The sequence below is a fragment of the Centrocercus urophasianus genome, unplaced genomic scaffold (genome assembly GCF_019232065.1).
Source record: "Centrocercus urophasianus isolate 14NV4802_14NV808 unplaced genomic scaffold, USGS_Curo_1.0 seq_40, whole genome shotgun sequence".
NCBI classification, from domain to species: Eukaryota; Metazoa; Chordata; class Aves; order Galliformes; family Phasianidae; genus Centrocercus; species Centrocercus urophasianus.
The window spans coordinates 1705983-1723757 of NW_024884978.1; the positions used below are offsets into that span (position 1 = coordinate 1705983).

At 46.8% G+C, this 17775-nt stretch overlaps 1 protein-coding gene and 1 long non-coding RNA gene across 2 annotated transcripts in view; one reads left to right on the forward strand and one right to left on the reverse strand.

The window, feature by feature from the left end:
- Positions 1-10185, forward strand: part of LOC122167912 (ATP-binding cassette sub-family A member 10-like) — a 20964-nt gene extending 10779 nt beyond the window's left edge. Inside the window, exons 21-40 of the mRNA XM_042832814.1 lie at positions 448-614; positions 1163-1290; positions 1639-1776; positions 1905-2018; positions 2277-2447; positions 2911-3021; positions 3594-3722; positions 4397-4465; positions 4861-4952; positions 5049-5169; positions 5495-5612; positions 6051-6142; positions 6502-6680; positions 7435-7510; positions 7778-7872; positions 8202-8321; positions 8461-8601; positions 8873-8952; positions 9033-9088; positions 9593-10185. Of these exons, the coding sequence (XP_042688748.1) occupies positions 448-614; positions 1163-1290; positions 1639-1776; positions 1905-2018; positions 2277-2447; positions 2911-3021; positions 3594-3722; positions 4397-4465; positions 4861-4952; positions 5049-5169; positions 5495-5612; positions 6051-6142; positions 6502-6680; positions 7435-7510; positions 7778-7872; positions 8202-8321; positions 8461-8601; positions 8873-8952; positions 9033-9088; positions 9593-9691 (2296 nt within the window). The 3' untranslated portion in view covers positions 9692-10185. The remainder of the gene's footprint in view (positions 1-447; positions 615-1162; positions 1291-1638; positions 1777-1904; positions 2019-2276; positions 2448-2910; positions 3022-3593; positions 3723-4396; positions 4466-4860; positions 4953-5048; positions 5170-5494; positions 5613-6050; positions 6143-6501; positions 6681-7434; positions 7511-7777; positions 7873-8201; positions 8322-8460; positions 8602-8872; positions 8953-9032; positions 9089-9592) is intronic.
- LOC122167913 lies at positions 7618-15915 on the reverse strand. Its single transcript, XR_006171107.1, has 3 exons — positions 15812-15915; positions 8455-8605; positions 7618-7907 (listed from the first exon to the last, which is right to left on the reverse strand). It is a non-coding gene; the product is annotated as an uncharacterized LOC122167913 (long non-coding RNA).
- Positions 15916-17775: the final 1860 nt, after the last annotated feature.

A 17775-nucleotide genomic window follows, 5' to 3' on the forward strand; every position in this document is an offset into this window, starting at 1 on the left:
CCCTTCCTCCCTTCCTCCCTTCCTCCCTTCCTCCCTTCCTCCCTTCCCCTTCTTTGCAATTTTGATATTCGATACCTTCTGTGCATTTTCATTCCTATACTGAGTAAATTACACAAAGGAAATCCATTTACTTTCTGAATGTTTAGGAACAATTTTATTTCAGGTGTGGAAAGCAGCTTTACAATGAACTAATGCGTACAGTCCGAGGAAGGAAAATATTGCTTTCAGACTTTCATTTAAATTATTACTTTTTTTTAGTACTTCTTTAATGCTGTCGGTGTCTGAACTCATTTGACCCCACTGGTCTTTGGTCTGCCATGCTGACATTCCCAGATGGGACACAAGAAATGGAAGGGACGTGCTGAGATAGTCTATCTCAGCAATCCATAATCCCAATCTGCAAAATACCTCTCTTCAAAGTGTTTATTCATCTCTCTCTCCATGCAGTTTGCTGCTCTACGTGGTTTTCCTGCTCCCCCTGATGTTGCAAGTGTCACTGACAACTGTCTGGGAGAGCATGAGTGCCTGGGAGCTGTGCTCATCACGGTACTTCCTGCCCCTGCGGACCAGGGCTCACGCTGACACCACCAACCTGCTGGTGCTCAACAGCACGGGTGAGCTGGGCTCCTCATGACTTAATGGGCTGAAAATGAAGCCTGATGATGCTTCAGTAGATGACATCCTAATGCAGTGACATGGAAAGAGACCAGCAGGGGGATGAGAGGGGATCCCGTTCTTCCCCTGCCTCAAGACCTGACCTCCACCCAAATGGTTTCTGCTCTTTCAGAATTAATCCTGCTCATTTTAACAGTCTCCTTCCAGAAATCTACCTTCGACATTCCCTTTAGCAGATGCTACTTCATGTTATTTTGCCAGAGACTGATACTGTTGGCTTTGTCAGACCATCATCAGGAGAAGACATTTGCAACTCAGTGAAGGAATAAAAGGGGGGAAAAAAAGCAATGTTTCAGTCACTGAAGCCGTCATCCATTAATATTACTAAAATTACTGTGCAGTGATCCAATCCATACGTGCTGTCTGGCTTTCACAGTCATTAGACTTTCTCTGGTTATGTTTAGTGGTCGTGGATTCAAAAAAATAAACAGTCAGGCTCTTTTGTTTCTCACTATTACGATTTCTCTGCTTTTGGCTTTCACATCAGGCTCCGGCATTGAGGACTTCATCCTCGCCCTTGAGAGCCAAGATCTCGCTGTGGAAATTACAAACAAGGAAAATATCACAGAGGAGCTGAAATACAATGGGGCCATTAAAGTATCTCGTGAAGGCCAGGTGAGGACTTTTGCTCCCATCCTAACATTTCTTCCTAACAGTGCACTAATTAAACAAGATCCATCCGGCTATACTGAACCTTTATTGGATCAAGCCCACAGGGATAAAGATTAGAGAGTGTTTTAGCCAGTAACCTACATGCTAGAGGAGACCTTATGATTCTGTTCCTCCACTTGGATGACCTTTGAGGTCCCTCCCAGCTCAAGCCATTTGACGATTCCATGTGTGTAGCACAGTTATACAGATTTTCTACATGCTGTTTGCACAAAAGGCATAAGCGACAGCTATTATTTTAGGCCTGAATTCTCCTGGCCAAGAATTTTCATCCTGGTTTCTTGCTCTCTGAAGAGCTACAGGTTTACTATCTTTTGCCACATGGAGGCCATCAACTGCTTCCCAGTGCTTGTGAACATCATCAGCAATGCTCTGCTGAGAGCTTTCAATTCCACTGCACACATCCGGATCTGGAGCCACCCTTTTCATTCTGTAAGTGTCACAGACTGAGAGACAGTTCAAGTTCTTTTTTACTGCAAGAAATGCTATGAAATGAACTGTAGCATCTAGCCACTGGACTGCAGATGTTTTCTACAAATGTTTTGTTCTTCTGTTTTCAGACAGATAATTCACAATACTGGGATTCCTTTGTCTCTTTCTACCTTATCTACATGCTGCTGCTGTTCCCAGGTTTCCCTCCTCACTTTGCAATGGGCTCTCTGCAGGACTACAAGGTAAATTCATTGAGATGCAGCAAATCCTAAATGAGCAGAAGAGTCACAACTGTATTGCCATGGGGCCATCTGAGTATGGCATCTTGAGGCTTTCCTCTGTATGGCCAGCTTTGCAGCCAGCGTATACTGCTAAAAGACAAAAAACATTGGATTTTAGTACCAGTATTACAAATACTGCAATACTGGAATAGATTTTTATGAGCTTTATTAGCTTTTCACTCCCCAGAACTGTTCCTATGGCCAGCACATTCCTTCCAGACAGGAGCTCGTGCCCAGCTGCGGGTCTCGGGGCTCTTCCCCTCGGCATACTGGTGTGGGCAGGCACTGGTGGATGTCCCATTCTGCTGGCTCCTTCTCTTCTCCATGTTTGGGTTACAGTTTGCAATTAGCAACAGAGTGTCTGGGACCTTCAGCAGCTTCTTCTTGCTGGTGAGTCCTGTTCTAGTGACCACTGGTTTGCTAAGGGGGGATTTGGGTAATACTTCCAGCAAGAGGAGGGCTAGCTGAGACAGCAGCAATGCTTAGAGAGGCAGCATTTTGGAGAATATCCCCACAGAATCATGCAGGAGCACAGCAGGACTTTAGCAGTTCACTGTAGCAGACAGGAAGAAAATATGTGGGTACAGCCAATGCTGGCATATCTCCTGGTCCCCAGATCCTTACTGCCTTTCTCCTCATTTCACCTCTTATAATGTGAGTTTTCCCAGCTGGAAAAGAAAGGCAATAAATCCTGCCTTAATACACTGCTGTACACTAAGCAGTCAAATTGTGGTAATTTCTGAATGTCCTGATCTTAATGAATGCCTACATAAGCTGAACCACAGTGTTGTATATAGGTTTCTGGTTGTTCATGTGACTCCATTTTCTCTAATAAAAGCACTTTTCTCTGCAGATCATGAATGTTTTTGGCTATGGAGTTTCTATCATTTTCTTAATCTATTTTATCTCCTTCTTCTTTCGGAAAGGATGGAACTGTGATTTTTGGTCTTTTATCCTAATAGTGGTAAGCATATGGCTCAATAATGCAATATGGGGTTTACAGAAATGTATTTTGAGTTCTTAAAGACAACCTAAAGGTCAAAACACCAATTATAGATCCAGGACATGGATAAGGGCATGTGTTTTATAACAAAAAAATCAATGGAAATCACTGTCACCTTGTTCTGCTCTCTGGCAGTCCCCCTGCTTTCCCCCAGCCTTTTACTCCCACAGTTCTGGAAATAAGGATGCTTTTCACAGTTTGGGTCAATCCTTACAAGCACTGCCTTTCTTTCTCTCTTCCCCCAAAGTCTTGCTCAAGTTAAAGTTTCAAAACACAAAACAATGGGGAATTTGTGCTCCATTCCCTTACTCTGTGTAGATCAGATGGGACAGTGTGAAGTGGGATGGGAACAGAACGGGATCCCATACTGCTTCTTTCTGACCAAAGCAGCACTGTGCCTGGGAAGGAGATTCCCCAGATGACCCAAACCAGCAGCAGAGATAGATAACGACCTCTTGTACCCTCATCCTTTCTTGTCTTTATGTTTCTTGTCCATCTTGAATAGCTGAATAACCCCCCTGTTTCATTTGTAGGTATGCCTTGTTACTTTCATTATCAGCAGAATCATGGATTACGCACTAGAACTCGAAATCTCACTCTACCTCCTGTCTCTGCTGATCCCCATGTACCCGCCCTTGGGCCTCATGCTCAACATTGAGCAGGTAAATGGCTGCACTGCCATCTGTTGGGTAATCATTTCAGACTAGGTGGAATTTCTCTATCTGTCCATTACTGCTATGGGCTGCTTCTCGTTCACGTGGACTGTGACTTGTGGGTTAGGTAAGCAATCTTAGTTCTTCCCATGCAAAGTCAAGCACCTTGGCTTGAACAATCACATAAGATTGCACAAATGACTTTGCATGAAAACTGAGTGAGAGTCATGGATGCTCCCAAAGCGTTTTACTGCACATCAGCTGGGAGTGGCCGTGGAAAGAGAGCAGGGAATGTAGAAAAACCCATCCAGCTACATGCAAAGCCATTTATGTGCCAGAAGGGAATTAGGAGAAAAGTTTAACCAAAAAAGGACCCCTCCTCTGCATCGTCCCCCTCTCTCCATCCTCCTCTCTATTGGGCCAGCAAAGGAGGGAGATGTTTTCTTCTGACAAACCACCATCCCTCCAAAACAGAGCCTGATGCATCTACTGAGTGGGACAGCATTTTTTGGAGTAGGACTGGAATACCCAAAGTGAAGAGGGTATGGTGAATGTGTTGGATAAATTAGAAGCTTTTGTGCATACTCAATGTATTTGTTATTTGCATTTAAACCTTTTAACACTATCCACCATTATATAAAAGAATTGCAGGTCTTCATCGTGTGTTTTTTTTACTCCTACAGATGTTTATAGAAGACTCCGACTTAACTGAAGGCTTCCTAAAAAACAACGTACTCATAGCTGTCTTTGCAGTAAGAAAACATTTAAGAATAATTTTATTTAGGAACGTGTGTCTTCCAAGCTGTATCCTCAGTAAGCCAGTTCACCTTACATAGAAGGAGGATCCTGGGGACCTGGATGACAGATGACCCATCTGTGAAAAAATAGTTTTGTTCCTTTGAAATGGGGAAGGAAATCAGTCTAGGTGGCTTGATGTTTCTGTCATTGGTGTTTTCTGCAGTACTGGTGAATGATAGCAGAGTTCACAGCTTTCAGGATTACCCTGTGTTTAAATGGCAACTAACTTTAATTTCACATGCTGTGTTTTCCCCCTCACGTAATTTATGACTCTGCCACCATCTTTTCAGCTTCAGCCACGGCAGAATGGAAGGCAAGTCTGTCAGTGTGGCAACCTCTTTTTTTTCAGCCTTACATCCATTCTGTGGTTTTCATTTTCCTCCTTCGTTATTTGGAGATAAAATACGGAAGGCCAGTTCTGAGAAAGGACCCAATATTTAGGTTTGTATAAACACACCACAGGTACTTCCAGCATACTGCTTTTCTTGGAAGACAACATCTTGCCCAAAGGCTAAGATTAACCTGTTGGATTTGTAGAATTTTCCCAAGAAAAGAGAACAGCCATCAGCATGCCGAGGAGCCTGAAGAGGAAGATGAGGATGTTAAAGCTGAAAGAGAAGCGGTGAAAAATGCCATAGCAGCTCCAAGCCAGGAGGAGGTAAGGCTGAGTGTGGTTCTCCTTCTTTTGCTTTATATCAGTGATAAGACTGTTGGTTTAGAAAAAAGTCACCAATACTAATAAGGGCAAGTGAATGCTCTGGCTGCACTATTCATTCCTCAATGGAAAAACCCAGCTCTCAAGTGGACAGAGTGGGTCCTACCAGGATAAAGAAACCTTTTAAGTGGAAAACAGACAATGTTCTGTGGCATCTCAAGTTCTCAGATCTTTTAAAGTTTTTTCCTTTTAAAATGCAAAAATATTACAGAAGGATGAATGCTATTCAGTATAATGACTGATCTTTCTTCCTCCTCCTTGCTTTCAGAAATCAGTTATTATTGTCAGTAATCTCTACAAGGAATATAAAATTGAGAAAGCTGGTTCCGTTTTTAGGAAGAAGAAGAAAATGGCCACCAGAAATATTTCCTTCTGTGTTAAAAAAGGTGAGGACTGGAACTGTTTTACTCTGACCATACCCAGAGAGCTAATCCTCTGCAGGTCTGTTATCTGAGCTGTGACACCGAGGTGGAATCCATTTGCTCCATGCTTAAGGCACATCCAGTGTATGGCTGGTGAGATACTGAACACCACAGACATCCAATCAGTTACCTATGATTCTCCACTACCAAAAATCTTAACCTCCTCTACAGCAGTCACTTCAGCAGCAGCTTCTGGAAGTGATGCTCAGACTTACATCACTGCATCAGCTACAGATTTGAAAAGTAATTTATGGCCTCTCTGATCACATATTCATGCATCTGTATAATTGTATATGATCTTTGATATTAGCATACTCTCTTTTAAGCTTTTTTTTTATGAGACTGCCTGATATCTCAGCTGAACGGCAGGCCTTACCAAGAAATGCTGTGTACTGATTTCAGGAGAAGTGTTAGGACTCCTGGGGCCCAACGGAGCTGGTAAGAGCACAGTCATCAAGATGATAGCTGGGGAGACAACCCCGACGGCTGGGCAGGTAGGAGGCTGCTGGAGTCTGGAGGGGAGGGATAGATGCGTGCTAAAAATGCAGAGCTTGTGGCCAGCTAAGCAGTGTTTTTCTTCAAAGCAATATTAGGGATCAGAGTTTTAACCAGATACATTGTTCTATTGAATTATGCATTGATAAAAACGATGGTGAGCTGCTGCTAACTCTAACAACCATGTGCATCTATGCTAACTCACCGTGATTATATTCAGGAGCCACGTATCTGAGGGTTGCAAAACCAATCCCTCACCCCTCAGGTTTCCTCCCCTAAAGCCCTGTGAAGCCCATAGTTTCCCTCCAAACCTTCCACCCGTGGCTGTGCACATGTGAAACACAGCGTGATCACACAGGTGCTGCTGAGGAGCCGAGATGCCACGCTGTGCTGGACACAGGACCACATGCTTGCCTACCTGGGGCACTGCCCACAGGAGGACCCACTATGGCCAGACCTCACTGTGCATGAGCACCTGAAGGTCTACGCTGCTGTAAAGGGTGTGCACAAGGAGGACATTGCCACTGCCATCAACAGGTGTGGGGTGAGGGTGGTCCTGGGGTCAATCAAGGGTTTATTCCACATCGTAAGGTGTAGTGAGGAAATCTGAATGTCAGAACCCTCTGTGAGCAAGAAGATGCCTTGGAATAAACTCAGGAAGCAAATCTGTAAAAGGGATTTTGTATTAAATGCTGTGATTGAGCGAGTGGGTTAAGGAAAGCTCCAGCTTACCTAAGTGCATTTGGTGGGGATGGATTTACCACCAACATCCCTTAAAGTATATTACCTATAGGAAGCATTTCTAAAATCTCTGATTTTATTGTTTGGCATTACAAGGAGGATGCTTACTTAGTGCCTACTCAGCAGGCACAGGAGGTGGAGTGGATCTATAATGCTGTTGACACAAGTGACAGCTTTTTGAACAGAGTTTGAGGTCTGCTCAGTGCACTTCAGTTAAGTAGTGATGTGTTGGCATGGGCTGCCCAGGGTGTGGGGGGAATCAGCATTCCTGAAGGTGTTCAGAACTGTGGAAATGTGGCACCTGGGGATATGGTCAGCGGGCATAGGGTGGGTTGGGGTTGGACTTGGGGATGTTAGAAGTCTTTTCCAGTCTGAAGGGCTCTGTAAGCATTTGCTCACGTTTCTATGGCACAACTTACTGAAATCAAACAGGAGCAGAGAGTCAGGGATAAGAAAGTTCCTTTTTCTTAGTCTTTTGGGAACTTCTGATTAGAGCACTGTGGCAGAGAATGACAACTTCTTCTTTTCCCTTTCTTTCTCCTTCTCACAGAATAGTGAATGCTTTGGAGCTTCAAGACTATTTAAAAAAGCCAACCAGAAAACTTCCTGCTGGGATAACCAGAAAGGTGCTTTTTTTTTTTTTCCCCTTTTCTTCTTTTTCCTATAATGAGCACTGTAATGTTCATAGCATGAATGAAAAATGCCCTCTGGGAGCAGTGGGACCTACCTGTGCTCCCAACCACTTGGGAGAGGATCACATTGCACCTTCCAAGTCTGTCTCCTATCAATCAGAAATTTGATGTTCATAAAGAATGCAGCACTGCCTGCAGCTCCTTGGAGACACAGTGCTGGGGCTGTAGAAGGTCTGACCCCAACCCCTCTTCCTGCCATAGCTGTGCTGCGCTGTGTGCACGCTGGGCAACCCTTCAGTCCTGCTGCTGGATGAGCCATCGACTGGCATGGACCCCAATGGACAGCGCTGCATTTGGTGAGCAGGATCCCAGGCTGCTGCTTGGTGAGGGGCTGGAAACCAGGAGTGGATGTGTAGGGTTGGTTAAAGAGCATTCTATCCCACCTGCAGTTAATACTGCTCACAATTGTTTTTAACAAAACCTGTTTTCTTGGTTCTCCTTATCCAAAGCATTAAGAAGTTCTCCTTGTTGCAAACATTAGGATAGTTGCATTGGAGTTTAGAAGAACCCAAAATTGGACTTGTGTCAAAAGTAGTTTTAGGGGTTAGAGGGGCAAAGCTTCGATAACAAGTGCCTGGTATTTCTATGGTAGTGTTGGCTCCTTTTTTAACTTCTGTGCCCTCAGGAAAGTGATTCGTGCTGCCCTGAAAACCCAGGAGACAGGTGCCGTGCTGACCACACACTACATGGAGGAGGCAGAGGCGGTGTGCGACCGCGTGGCCATCCTGGTAGCTGGGCAGCTAAGGTGGGTATTAACAAGACTAGGATAGGGTTTATCCCCCAGCCTCACCCTGAGCTTTGTGAAGCGAGCCCCGTAACAGTAGGATTTGGGAAGGAGCATCAGCGGGTTCACACTGACGTTATTCTTCTTGACTCACCTGCAGGTGCATTGGCTCCATTCAGTACCTGAAGAACAAGTTTGGCAAAGGCTACGTGCTGGAAATCAAAGTCAAAGACCCAGAGACCACTGATCTTCTCCATGCTGAGATTTTGAGGATTTTCCCAAGCGCTGCCCGTCAGGAGAGGTAACTACAAAATAGGGAATGAACAGTGGCTTTAGTATTACATCATCTCTAAATCCTGCCCAGTGGGATGGCCAAATACAGGATCTCTGCCACTGAGAGATCTGCGTGTCATAGTCCCAATGAGGTGATCTAATTCAATAATGTTACCAAGTCCAGCCCTGCTGCTATCCCTACAGTAAAACAGCCACAGGTCCAGCTCACACTGTAACAAACTTCTGAATGCAAGAGTTCAACCTAGAGTAAGAGCCCCCTTTTCTTCTTTATCTTCCAGGTTCCCCTCTTTGCTCGTCTACAAGGTCCCAATGGAAGATGCACTGCCCCTATCTCAGTCTTTCTCCAAGCTAGAGGAAGGTAAGAGCAAAGCAAGACGACTATTTGGAAAGGTGAAACACCAACAGGTAGTTTTCAACTCAATTTCCATTCCTCCACAGCCAAACAAAACTTCAGCCTCGAGGAGTACAGCTTCTCTTTGAATACTTTGGCTCAGGTATGTGACCTCAAGGTGTGAACAAAACCACAGTGAGGTCTGGGCCAGAACTGAAGCAAGAGGCAAGAAACTGCCCTGGGGGGCTGGTAAGGGATTCTCTGCCAGGAAAATGGTGGAGTTTGATTTGTTTTGGTTTAGTTTTGCCACTGTTGGGAAGCAGGATGGTCAGGACAACCCAGGCAGTGTGTTGTCACCCAAGACAGGCACATTGCACATGGGGACAGAGGGATGTCCCTGATGATGCCCAGGCCCAGCCACTGTGGTCATTACTCATACAAGGCTGACAGCAAAGCATAGCAGTGTGTGCCAATCCCTCCATCAGTACAAACCATCCCATGGATATACCTATAAGCAGAATTTTCAGCTACTGAGCCTGTGTTCCCCACATAGAGCTACTTCATGTACCTGTGAGAGGTGTTGCAGAGCTGCACCTCCTGCAAAGGTGCATCACAGAATCTAGGGAGGGTCCAAAAAAATAATCAGAACTTCCCATTTTCCATTTAGGTCTTTTTGGAACTCTCCAGAGAGCAGGAGAAGGATAATTTTGATCTCACTTTGGATGGCCCTTTTGAATGGAAACAACTTCAGCAGGAGGACAGTTAAAGGTCTATGATGCTCATTTACACATTACTCTGTATTAGCCTAAGTGATGTGATAACTGCACGTATCCACTACCATTATCAGTGTACCAGGAGGAGGATCAGGCTCTGCCTCTCTGGGAGCATCAGCCAAGGGCTGCACTCTGATGCAGAAGGCATTTCACCAGGACTCCATGGGTGCCTACACTGAGTTTTGTCCCAAGAGAGTCTCCAACAACTGCTTGTTGAACCTGTACCTGCACCAGTGGGAGCTACCATCAAGCAGAGCAGGTTGGAGCAGAGGGACCAGGAAGGATTGCAGAGAGGTGGGTCCTACCCCATCTCTGAGGACAAGGTTTTGCTTTGCTTGGTGGATCTGGGTGCATCAGCAAGTCCAGGCATACTGCCCATCTCCTCAGTTTATCTCCCACACACATGGAACTAAGAGATGCCTTTAAACACATCTTATTAAAGTTTACCCTCTATTTTTATATCTTTGCAATAAATGTCTGTGTAGAACACATGCTTATGCCCTCATGTTATATACCTGTGCTCATTTACAACAACAAAAACCCTTTAGGAAAACACGAAGCCTTCTTCTATAACATACACTGGTGGCTGTGTTGCAGTCTCTGCCTGTAGACATCATGCACTCAGCTCCAAAACATGCTCTGGCAACCATAGAACACTTATTCAGAGATGATTTCCCTTCTGCTTGCACAATGGTTTTACTCCCACCCCTGGGAAGTAGGATATGAGAAGCCCCAGACACTTCAGTCCTGCTTGTGCACTCAGCTCCAGAGAAAGTAAACTCAGGGAAAGAGAAGAGCCCCTTTCAGTGTCCTGAGGATATCTGCAGCAGTCTGGAATTCAGGGCTGTGCAAGCCATGGTCACCTTGATATCACAGCCACTTATGCAATACATTAGGGATTAGCAGGTTAGGGGTTAGCAGGCATGGTGGGTTAATGGTTGGACTGGATAATCTTAGATCTGTTTTCCAACCTTGGTGATTCTATACATTGTTGCTCCCCTCTGTATTCCTGCCCCTACATGCAGACCTTCGCTTCTTTAACAAGAAAAAGACCCCCAGAGCGCCCTGAGTCTGCCAGGCAGGAGCTGGAGACAAAGAAGGGTGATGGTGATGGAGACAGTGCCATCACCAGCATGAGACTGAGATTCCCAGCACCTGGACCACAGCCAGCGCTGGGAGGAGTTCTGTGCCCTGCACAAAACAGAGATTAGCTAGCAGCAGGGAATGGACAAGTGCTTAAAAAGTTCATGAGCACTTCGCTTTGCTGTTTAAGGGGAGGAAATGCAGATTCGCATTTATTTTTAGGTTTAATAATGTCTTCTTTATACTTTTTCTAATTTTCCCTGCTGGCAGCTGGGTGGCCAGCATGCCCCCATTGCACAAAGGGCCATTCACCACCAGTCCCAAAGCACTGTGCTCCAAACAGGCGTCACAGAGCAGCAGCAAGGAGCAATATGCATCTTTCAGTTTAAGGGAGAATCATACAATCACTGAGACTGGAAAAGATCTCTAAGATCCCCAAGCTCATGCCCAACCCACCCCACCATGCCCACTGATCACTCAGTGCCACATCTCCACAGCTCTGATGCACCTCCAGCACTGATGACTCCCCCACCTCCTGGGCAGCTGTGCTAACAAAAAAGGCCACTTTTTCAGAGAAGAAATAGTTCCTAATGGTCAACCTGAACCTCCCCTGGCACAACTTCAGGCCATCACTTCTCATCCTAGAAAAAAAATAATAATGAAACAAAAAAAAAAAAAAAAATAAAAAAAAAAAAAAAAAAAAAAATCAGTACTAGTTGATGGTTTCCCAGTGTTGGGTACTGGGGGACTGAGGCACACATGGGCTCCAAATCTGGGAGCTCAGGGATGGCGTTTTGCCCTGAAAGGTCTGGGAGGATTGAGAATGTCTGGGTGGGAACTGCTGGGCTTCCAGGTGTCCTCACAGCTGCAGCACAGACAGTAACAAAATTCTGCTGGGGTCAGATGTAAATGAAGCAGCTCTGCTTAAATACAAGCGAGCAACAACAAGAACTGATATTTCTGAGAATTTCAAGGAACTTCAAGGAAAGAACTGATGCAAGCTCCAAAATATCTACAGGACAAACTTTGGAGGAGGATAAAACAGTGTGATGCTGAACAAGGAACTGGTGTCCGGCAGGCAGCTGTGGCTTTGTGCTGGGCAGAGCTCACAGCTCAGCTGACCACCAAGTAACCTTCTCCAGAGCATCTCTGGAAGGATGAGAACTAAAAATAGGATAGGGCAGGATCAGGTAGGGTAGATAACGAAGTAAAACCATGGGAGATGGATCCAGCCCCAACACAAGGCGATGTGTGGCTGCACCAGAAAGGCAACACGGCTCCCATCCTCACATGCCCCCATCAGTGCATCATGGTGAGGGCAGCGTCATCCCCTGCCAGCCCTGCAGCCCATTCAGGGCTTTGTCACAGCTCCGTCCCACACAGCACTGCCCAGGCCAGATGTACTTCAGGCACAACAAGCAAAGCAACGCAGATGTTGGCAACCTCACTGGTGTGGGAGTCCAGCTCTCTTTTTCCATCCCCTGTAGACAAAAGATGAAACCAGGGCTGGCTTGCAGCCCTACACGTGAGCACAGAGTGTGCACCAGGACCCTTGATGATCACAGCTCATGTGAGTACCAGGACATCCCCACAAGCATCTCTGCAAATAGTTCATTTTTAAGGCAGTTGAGCTTGATTTAGTGCACAGGTGAAAGCCAAACAGAACATTTTTCTCTTGCACTGGTGTTCCTTAACTCCACTCAGCATCTCAACCCCTTTGGAGACTCTAGGCTGAAAATACTCTGAAGTCCTTCAGCAGCAGATGGATAAAATATCAGGCAGAGGACTATGTGTGGCTGTGACAGCAGCCAAACCGAAGAAAATATTTACTTCAAAGAAGACAGAAGGATCGCTTGTCCAGCTGGAAAAAGCAGGAAGTGCTTTCTAAATAGAGAGGAGAGAGGGAGATGGTTGTGTAAGGCATGATGTTTTAATTAAATCATACTTGAATGATAGCAGAAGTTCATGAACTTATGTTCTAGGCAAAATGGAAGCAGCCATTTGTCACTGTTCATCTTTGTCCTGGCAAAGACACCAGGAATAGATGGGCAAAACAGGAGATGGGCTGTTGGGCACACACATGTGGCAGGTACAGGGCTGAGTCCTGCTGACCCTGCACTATTCTGAATGAAGTCTGGCTATTTGAAAATATCAGCAGTCACCCACCAGCACACAGTGCGTCCCTGGACAAGGCTGGGGTCAGGTGAGGGCAGCTGATGGATTTCAGTGGGAAGTGAAGGCTCATCCATCCTTGGGTTTGGGATAAGCTGGAGCAACCCTTTCACTTGATTGGGTTCACCATCCCTGGAGGTGTTCCAGGAATGTGTAGATGTGGTACAAAGGGACATGGTTTATCTTGAAATATTGGTAGTAGGGGAACAGTTGGACTAGACAATCTTAGGTCTTTCCCTACCTTAGTGGTTCCATGAACTCCTGGCCATGAAATCCTTGGGTTTGCCCAAAGAATCATTACCACCACCCAGCACCTCATCCCTCCCAGGAACCTGGATCCAGCTGTAACAATGTGTATGCCCACAAACAAGAAGCCAGGGGCCTCCAAACCGACCAGGAGAGCCTGAGGTCACGTCACCATCCAGCTGTGGTCAGGGTGATAATTCTGCCTGCTGCCACCTGCCCTGGGATCCCAGCTGCCACCCATCGGCCTGGACACGTGGAAATACTCAATAACAGCAACCCAGCAGCCAGATCACCATCAGGGTGGTCAGGATTTGAGTCATAAATGACCCTTTTTTTTCCATCTTTCTTCAGCTGCTTAAGCCCCTCATACACAGATGGGCTGAGAGGTGAGGTCTGCAATGGGTTCTGGAAACATCCTCTTGTGCTCCCTTTGTATTTATTACAAAATGGTTTTTAAACTAAAAGAAAGGGCTGTATGGCACAAGGAGGACCCAAGGCAGAGCTCTGTTGTACAAATTCACTGGGCACAGCCCAGGCCATGCCCCACTGCACTGCTGCTGCACCAGCACAATTCCTCCAGCCCCACACTGTGAGAAATTCATTGCATGTTCTAAATGCAAATCCTCTGAAGGGCTTCCAGGATGCTAAGTAGGAATTCAGAAGGCACAACAAAAAGAAAGAAGAAAAGAGCTTTTGTTTTTGCCACTGTGCTTTTCCCTGAGGGCAGGAGAGAAGCCTCTCAACAGCACTTTGAAGAGCTGCTCTACCACCTGCAGTCCCTCCATATTTCACATCAGGATCTGTCACTGCCAGTCACAAGAGATTGAAAAGGAGGAAATGGGCTCCCATGAGCTCACACACCATCTTCTTCATCACAGCCTGCAGCCACAGGGATGCTGAGAAAGCTACAAGCATAGCTGGCTTTAAAGAGTGTCTGGGGAAAAACTGGTTATGGAAAAGGCACCCATGGGAGCTGCTAAAGGTGGAGGAATCCCGAGCCCCCAATGCTAGGACACAGCAGCCTGCACTGTCCTTGGGATCCTGCACTGAAAGGGCCCTATTGAGGGGACAGAGGTTGGATGTTGGTCTCCTGGGACCTACGAAGCTGCTGCTGAGTGAATGTTTTGGTAATGAAAACAGAAAGGGAAAACTGGGAGAGAAAGAACTCTGTTTCTGGGAAATCACCTTTTATTCTGGTTGCAAACTGGGCACGAGATAAGTGGTATAGCACGTTGGTTGCCAACAATATCAATGCCTTTCTAAATCATCCATTCAAGTGAAATATGGATGATAATTTACTCAAAATACAGCGTTTGCAGCAGGAGCTCCGTAGCCAATGTTTTGTAGAAAACAACTCTTTGTTCTGGTCTCCAGATGCCTGATCCCCTGACTCTACCCTCTCTGTTCTGCCTTTCCTAGAAAGGGAATGCTGCCAGTGGTTAGAAAAGAACACTGCATGTCACTTCCAGCTGCATCACCTCAGATGCAGGTGCTTGAGAAGTGCTCCAAGAGGTGAAATTGGGCCAAACACAGGGAAATGTGGGCTGCTTTGGGAACCAGCAGCACCAGACCCACAGGTGGGAGGCTCAGAAGCCACATGCTCAGCCACCAGCCTGCTCCTAGGGGAAAATCCCTGCAGCACATGGTGATGGGATGGGTTGGGAGAAGCTATAACCAGGATGATGGGCAGCAAGTGAGAGCAGCAGTTGGGGGGGAGAGAGGAAAATAATCAGGGGTCAGTTGGGACTGTGCTCAGCTGGGAAAGGCCATGGCAACCCATAGCACAGACTGTCCCAACAGCTGCATGCCTTCAAAGCACTTGGAAACACTCATTTTTTCCCCTTCTCTCGATATTAAATGTGGGTTTTGTTGCTTTTTTTTTTTTTTCCCCTCCCCTCCACCCCCGTCTACAAAGATCTCGCACAATGAGCTTCCGAGAAAGAAGACGCTAGCCCTTTTTTCTCCTTCCTGGAACTACCCCAATGACTCACACCGCTCCCGTTTCGGGATGCCGCATCGCCCCGTACCCCGCAGCATCTCCGGGTGCGCTGTGCCACCTCCCGGCGGCACCGAGAGCTGCACGGGACAGCCCCGCATCCATCCCCCCCCCCGCACCGCCAGAACCGAACAGCAATGCAGATTGAAAGCACTTTGTTAGCCGAGAAACGAGAAGCAAAACAGAGCCGGACCCACGTGTTTGAGAACAGGTGCCTCATGCTTGGCTTTCAAACCCTATCTTGTTTTAATTGCAATTAAAAATAAAAGTTAGTAATAGAGGGCACTGCTGCCCTGCACTCCAAGAAAATCTTAGGTAAAATCTGCAAGCTCTGCAAGGATTGGGAAAAATAAAGCCTGAAAGCAAATATTTGGAGATCTGTAGGAGCAGTTGTCATACTGGACATCAGAAGGTACAGCCAGGAGGGGCACAGAGAGGGCCATCCAACAGCCTTGTTCCCCTGCTGCTCTGCAGTCACAGAAGAGCATAGAGACACATAACACAATGGAAAGCACAGTAATGACAGCAGAGTAGCCAGGTCCCAGGCTGCAGCAAGTGAAGGCTTACTCAAATACAACAGCTGCGAGCACAGAAATAAAGGAAATGATCTGCTTACCTTTAAAAGGCCTCAGGTACTCAAGGACCTCCAAATGAGATGTCCTCACCTCCACTGCCAACCCTTAAATGAGGACTGGGAAGGGGTGGATCCTGGTTGCTGCCCTTCTGGTCACTCAGGTTCATTGCACGCACCTGAGCTCCCCTGGGTTGGCCCTGTCTTCCCACCAGGTGCTCCATCACCGCTTCAGGCCATGACCTAACGTTTCTGCTACAAGATGGAGAAAGAAAAATTAAAAATAAAGAACTTCCATTTGGGTCCTGTGCATCCCATTTGTGCACAGGGAGTCAGAGCAGAGGGTTCCTCCTGCAGTCCAAGCAAACCACATGAGACAATGGGAATGTTTCACTCATGGTATTTAAGCTCTCCTTGTTGACACAGAACAAACTCAGTAGGCCCCTCTTCACCTGCAAAGAGAATGATGGCTGAAAGCCATACCCCACAGAGCAGCTCTTGGTGCTGAGCCCCACAGCTGGTCCCTTTGGGGCAGGAGGTGCCCCGTGCTGCCCTATGCTCTTAGGAGATCCCCCAGCTGCTGCCTCATTCAGAGGCCATTTTAATCCCTGGGTGAAAGATGAAACGCATTGTTGGTGCACTATTCCACTACAAACAGTGTCTGTTGCTATGGACAAGGAACACACGTGGGGCCTCTCAGAGGTACCAGGAGTGCCTTTATCCACTGCTCCTTCCAACAGTGGCTGCAACAGTCGTACTTTGCAACCAGTCCTTCTGCAGGCAATGAGCAGGGAGTTCTCAGCAATTACTCTAAATCACAGGAGTGTCAAAATAAGGATGAATGCAGAGCTCACCACAAAAACATGGATAAATGCAACTCACCCGCATGCTTATTTTCTCTCCAGAGCCAGCACCGCTAAGGGTCTCTTTATCTGCAGTGCTGGAAAATGGGCACTCGGATGTTGTGCTCTTTCCATCCCTGCCCCTAATTCTGCCGGAAGATGGGTTTAAATGGAAACTGATAGTAATTATGCTGAAATCTCTCTTTCACAACCCCACAAGAGGAACCATTTGCTAACGCCATTTGGAAGAACCCAGCTAGCAAGGGATCTCCGTGCATTCAGACCAAAGCCAAACCCTGTCTTTTCCTCCTTCAGAAGACATCTGAATGCCCTGTTAGGAAAAATTTCTTACAGTGGGGTTTGCAGCACCTTCTGGGCTCTGGGATCTGTGGCAGCCACTTATTGTGACATCAGCTGCTCGCTGCCCAAACCCATTGGAAAAAACACAGCTCCGGGTCTGATGCCATGGCCTCTGTTGCCAGCCCAGTGCTGGGAGCCACAGGAAGAGAATGGCCCAATTCTGAGGGCTCATCCTGCAGTAAACAGGGAGGGTGAGGCTGCAGCAGGGTTTTCTGCCTGGGAAATGAGTCCTTACTGCCTTTAAACTCTCCACCTTTGCAGGTTCCAGGGTTTGTGGCTTGGCTCCTCTCGCTTGGTCCCAGCACAGTGGTTGCTGTCATAGCTCAGGGTCAGGGATGGAAAAACATCTCCCAGGGGCTGGCAGAATGCCGGCTGCTGCTCGGTTGTACTTGGAAACACCTGGAAAATTCAGCCAGTAAAACCAGTGCAACCCAGCACAGGGTGTGGAGCATCCAGCAGAACCCAGCCCTGCTCTGCTCTCAGTGCTCCAAGACCTCCCTGCAGACATTTGGCAGCAGATTGCTGCCCTGCTCATCCAACAAGGGTGGGGACAGGGCAGTCTGCAATACATGACTGTAGTTTCCATTTCTGCCTCTGAGAGGTGCAGCAGAAAGGGCATTGTTCCATTAGGATGGCACCTCTTCAATCACAGGCCACGAAGTTAGCAGGCTTGTTTTGTGCACTGCAGAGCAACCCGTGCTCCAGGTTCCAACTTTTTTCTCATGTAACACATTCATCTTTGTTAGACCCTCAGTGCTGAATACGTCAGCATCTCAGCTGCACGTCAGTGTTTCTGTTTGTCTTCTT